The 5,499-nt window shown below is 38.7% G+C and overlaps 1 protein-coding gene across 1 annotated transcript; it reads right to left on the bottom strand.

Moving 5' to 3' along the window:
• LOC145805529 (plant UBX domain-containing protein 10-like) lies at window positions 1-5,210 on the bottom strand. Its single transcript, XM_082900688.1, has 4 exons — window positions 5,095-5,210; window positions 902-1,139; window positions 569-772; window positions 1-426 (listed from the first exon to the last, which is right to left on the bottom strand). Exons 1-4 carry the CDS (start codon window positions 5,208-5,210, stop codon window positions 196-198), a joined length of 789 nt encoding a protein of 262 aa, XP_082756814.1. The 3' UTR covers window positions 1-195.
• Between the last annotated feature and the right edge of the window lie 289 nt (window positions 5,211-5,499).

Below are 5,499 nucleotides of genomic sequence, written 5' to 3'. Positions count from 1 at the left end.
TTGAATCTGCAGCACAAAAGATCTGACATCAACATGTTAGGCATAGGCAAGAATGTTCTCTCATTGTGTCATTTACTAAATTAGTTTGAAATATAATCAAGTCAACACAAAACATCTTACTAGTGGGGTTCAATCTCAGACTACTCGAATGAATTTAAGCTTACGAATTCAAATTTGTGTAAGAGATGTTGCCACTCAAGAGTTGAACTCCACAAAATGGCTGGCCTGCGGATGTAATCCCACTTCTTTAAGGGACAAATAGAGCTTCTCTGGGCCATGGACAACACTGGGAAAATTGGAGACAAGACTGTAACTTTCGACTTCTAAGCAACCCAACGAATCAACGTAGTCATACAGAGACTGAATTGTTGCAGTACTTTGGAACCTCCTTCCCTTGTGCTCTCCGGTTGGGAACCGCACCAAAACCTAAATGGTCCAAAACATCACATAAAAAAAAAATGTGTCAGATTGAGAGCAATTTAATTTAATTTCACTCTATTTTGTGATGAGTGAAATAGTTCTAAAGAGGAGCACAAAATGTAATTACAAACAAAAAAATAGGCATTACTTGAGTAACATCAGGTCCTTTCTCAGGTTCAGCTCCAAGTGAAAAGGTTTTCTCCTCCCGCATTCTAGCTAATGCAGCCTTCTTCTCAGTAGCTTCACATGCCGCTCTTTCATGAGCCTCTTCTTCTTCCTTCTGCTTCCTTTCAGCTTCAGCAGCTTCCCTTGCCAACCATTCTTGCTCTTCTTTCCTCTGGCGTCCCTTAGCCTGAGATAGGTGGAGAAACCTCATCAAGACCTTGTGGCATCACAATATGCTAATATTTCATTAAAAAGCATAAGCTCTGGGGACTGAGAAAGGGATAAAGAAAATAAGAAATTGAATAATTTGACATACTTGATCAGCTTCAAGTGTTGCTCGATAAGCAGCATCTTGTTCCTCCCTCAAACGCATGTTGGTTCTTCTTTTTGCTGAATCAAGCCTCGTGGCAACAAGAATAAGGGCACTTTCTTCAAGCACTCGCTGCAATATTGTCAGCATTTCCTCAGGAGATTTGGTCCCTTCAACCTGCATGATCAGAGGAAGAAAATAATTAAAAACAATAACAACTGACTTTCTACCTTCAAGACGATATCTAAAGCAAGCTTGTGATTATACTGTTGTTGTTGTCAGTGTGAGTGCATGTGTGTGTGTGTGCGTGCGTGTGTGTGTGTGTGTGAGAGAGAGAGAGAGAGAGATTTAAACCAAAGAGTTTATTTATTAACACATTAATAAGATTGAAGGTCAATTTCGAGGGAAATCCATCATAATATTTTGTTGTTATAAGCAGGACAAAGTTTTTTCCTTTGCTGTTAATAAGCTGACTTACAATGAAAAGGCTGGGTCTTTTTATGAAGCACAAGTGCTTCTAAAAAGGTGTTGTGTCCACTTCGGACACCGACACTTGTTGAACACTTACCGATATGTGTTTTGACCATTTGAACACATGTATTTGGCCTAGGTGTGCACAAAATTTTGTACACATATTGAGAGTGAGAGAGAGAGAGAGAGAGAGAGAGAGAGAGAGAGAACTCAAGAAAGAACTGAGAGATATAACTAGCTTGTTGGCAGTGCGAGGTGGCACTAGCAGCAGTGGCTGTTGTGGTGGTTAGTGGGTTCTTTACAGCTGTACAAACATTGCATACAACGGTGTGGAATTGGGTTTTGACCATTTGGAGAAATTGAATAAAAGGTGGAAGCATATCAGACTTATTTTTGAGCAAATAAACCCAAGTACACCTAGAATGGTCATCTATGAAAGTTACATAATAGCGATGCCCAGAAAAAGCCAAAAGAGGAGAAGGACCCCAGATATCAGAGTGAATAAGTTCAAACATACAGGAGGCACGATACATGCGAGGAATATAAGAAGTACGAGTATGTTTAGACAGTTCACAAACACCACAATGAAATTGATGATCCTTGCAAGCTTTATTAAGTGATGGAAAAAGTAAACATAAATAATTAAAGTTTACATGTCCTAAACGAGCATGCCACAAGGCTAAAGTTTGAAAAGAAAACACATAGGAAGACGACGCAGGTAACACAACTGCTTGTAGGCCAGAAGTGGTAGGATGAGAAGGTGGTGGCTCCCCGAAGTAGTATAGCCCGCCGCGCTCAAACCCTCTGTCAAAAATCTTTTTTGAAGTTAGGTCCTGTAACAAGCAATGAGTAGGTAAGAAAATAACAGCACAATGAAAGTTTTTAGCAAGGTGACTTACAGAGAGAAGATTATAAGCAAAACGGGGCACATGTAAGATAGAAATAAGTGTAATATTAGATGACAAGGACACATTACCCTTATGTTGGACATGTGAATTAGACCCATCAGCAAGACATACAGTCTGAGCAGTAGTAGAGATAGGAGAGGATAAACAAGAAAACTCATTGGTCATATGATCATTGGCCCCAGAATCTAATACCCAAGTAGGTGTAGTGCGAACATGAAAGGCTGTAAGAGTACCTGTAGCGAGTGTAGTAGTGGAAAGAACATTTGGAGACATGGTAGTGAATGAACCAAGTTGCTCTTAAAAGTGACCAATCTGAGATTGAAGCTGATGAAGATCAATAGGATGAGTCGGCTGACGAGTACTAGTGTCACGACCCAAACCCACCCCTATAGGCTTAGCATCATAACCGGCCAGTAATCCTTGGATTACCGAAGGCCTCTGAACAGAATAACAAGATTAAGGGGCTAGCGGAAGCAAATACATAAATATAGTTGTCCAATGAGCTGTGCTGACTTATATGAAACAGAATATTTAAAACTTTATATATATAACCGGTAGTCAACCATACATTATACCCACACACATTATAGTATTTTAAGTACAGCCAACGACATCAAATCAAGTCTTATATAAACAGAAACCACAGAATTTAAACACAGGACGCTTCGGGAACCTCCACATGAGGCACAATGATTGGCTGACAACGGAACACAGATCCAGACAAAAGCCTTCAGACTCAAACTCCAGAATGCTCACCTATACATATATATACACACAGTGAGCTAAAGCCCAGTGAACAACATTAAGATAAAGAGGTTAGTGAACGAATTCCGAACATATCATAAGCGTAAAACAGATCATAGCGTAATCATTCTTGTATCGGAACATAATAATGGTACATCCCATAGAACACATCACAAAACGTCTTCCGACTAGAGTAATCGGTTCCGGATACCGATTAAACACATATCACCATAATGAAGTGGCTAACGAGATCTCGTAATTACTTGTATGTCATGGACCCGCATTTTCATGTCGTCCCCCATGACTTGGGACTATCTATGGATGCCATAATAGATTTCAAACATGGAATATTCGTTTACGAAAATAGATATCATTTAAAAAATCACAGCTTATCATATTTCATTTAGAACATGATTCATATGAACGTATCTTTACGATAGCGTTACTCACAGTGGTTCCAGTAAGCGGTCAATCAATCCTCGAGTCTTGACCTATAATCACAAAATACATAACACAAGCATGTCTTGTCATTACATATTCAAGTGGCCATTAAGGCTTAGCTTTCATGACATTGGTTCTTATTCTTTCTTATCACATTGCCTAAAACACACACACTTGCAGTCTCGGAGCTTAGTACATTCTTTTCTTAGTGTGTTTCTAATCCATAACCTCATTACCATGGCTTAATTAAGGCTTAGGAATGCCTAAGATGCAATGAGGATGCCAAAATGTTTTGGAAAACACTTAGTCAAATTTCTGAAAACAGGATCCCCGCTCAAGCGTAGCTTTCCTCGCTCGAGCGGACATGCAAAATGGGGGTGGTCGCTCGAGCGCAGATTCCTTTGCTCGAGTGATCTGCAAAAACATGAAACTTTTGGGAGCTTGCATTTCACGCTCGAGCGAACTCATGGTTGCTCGAGTGGAAGTGCACGCACTCAGAGCGGTCGCTCGACTGTAGATGCAGAATCTAAAATTTCCAGATTGCACCTCCAAGCTCAAGACTCGAATTCAACTCATCAAAACACATCTCTTGGGCCCTAAAACTTGAGATAACATAGTAAACTTGTAAAATATGAAGAATAAAGGATCATTTCATAAAATCATGGCCCAAGGGTTTGCCAAAAGTTCACAATTCATCTTGAAATTCAAGAAACAAAACATGCGTGTAAAATCTTTTTTTCAAACCTCATGAAACTAGCAAATTGAGCTCATAAGCTCCATGCATGTAAGAAATTCTTCCCAAAACATGATTTTAAGTGAAGGAACATGATAATTCAAACATGCATGCACTAAATAACTCACAAAATAATTTAGATGCTCAAAATCAAACCAAAATGACAAACCTATATATATATGTATACATGCAAGTGAAATTATAATCAAATCCTCCATCTTCTTGACCAACATATGTAAATTACATGCAATGATCCTAACAACTCCATGAATTCATCTCTACAACACATAACTCTTTGAATTAATAGTCAAAAGCTTACCTAGAGTTTTGAATTACTCTTGCTCTAGCTTAGTTTTGATGAATCTAAGCCAAGGTCTTCAATTCTCCTTTAATTCCTTCATCTCTCTCTCTAGAATAGCACACACTCTCTCTCTAAAAGAAAACCTCATATTTTTGCACTAAGGGGAGCAAAGAATTGAGCTAAAAAATAAGTTAAGGCTCATATATATGTTTATGGTGTTAAAACACATTAATTAGAATATTAGACTAACCAAACATGACTTAATTAATCGTTCTGAATCAATTTTTAATACAACTTGCCATATGGTTCTAAAAATTCCAAATAATACAACGGTGTAGTCAATTTCGGTTTCGGATGCCGATAAGGCTTTCAATTTACATATTAAAGTGGAATTCCAAACAGATATTTCTATAAGTAACAGATAGAAGGCCAAATATCATGCAATTTACATATTAATCCCATAATTCATTTGATCCACTCAATTAGCATCTTTAATCATTGATTGGTAGCTAATTACGGGTCGGGGTTATTACAACTAGAGGTGTCTGCAATAACAGTAGTATGGAAAGAGCTTGAATGGCGTGCCCTTACAAAGCGTTACTTCAACTCAGGATGAAGCTTGAAGCACTGTGCTTGGACATGACCAGCTGCACCACAATGGTGACAAATAACCTTGCTACTAGAAGCACGAGAACTAAACTTGGCAACAAGAGCCATCTAATCTGAAACGGAAGATGAAGTAAGAACAGAGGAAGGAAACAGAGCCACCGATTAAATCAATCGATGACGACGCTCCTCACTATCAATAGTAGCAAAAGCCTCATCTAAGGATGGCATAGGTGATGTGTTCAAAATCTGAATATGAAGAGACTCGAATTTAGGTTTTAAACCCATCAGAAATTGATAAGTGTGCTGGTGAACAAGACGAGCAGACACAATAGAAGTGACAACAGCTGGAAAATCACTCAATGGCTCATATTGTGCTAACTCCTCCCAACGAGACTAA

Source organism: Camellia sinensis, chromosome 13 (assembly GCF_055761805.1).
Source record: "Camellia sinensis isolate YWXY chromosome 13, ASM5576180v1, whole genome shotgun sequence".
NCBI classification, from domain to species: Eukaryota; Viridiplantae; Streptophyta; class Magnoliopsida; order Ericales; family Theaceae; genus Camellia; species Camellia sinensis.
Note: the sequence above shows the minus strand (reverse complement) of the source record. Positions and strands in the feature narration are given on the sequence as shown.

Bases quoted from the DNA above. Each gene is read 5' to 3' on its own strand.
- LOC145805529 (XM_082900688.1), bottom strand. From the start codon at position 5,210: ATGGCTCTTGTTGCCAAGTTTAGTTCTCGTGCTTCTAGTAGCAAGGTT. The intron at 1,140-5,094 runs GTAACGCTTTGT...AGCTTGCTTTAG, and splicing joins AAGCTTCATCCTGAGTTGAA to ATATCGTCTTGAAGGTAGAA. The intron at 773-901 runs GTATGTCAAATT...CACCTATCTCAG, and splicing joins CAACACTTGAAGCTGATCAA to GCTAAGGGACGCCAGAGGAA.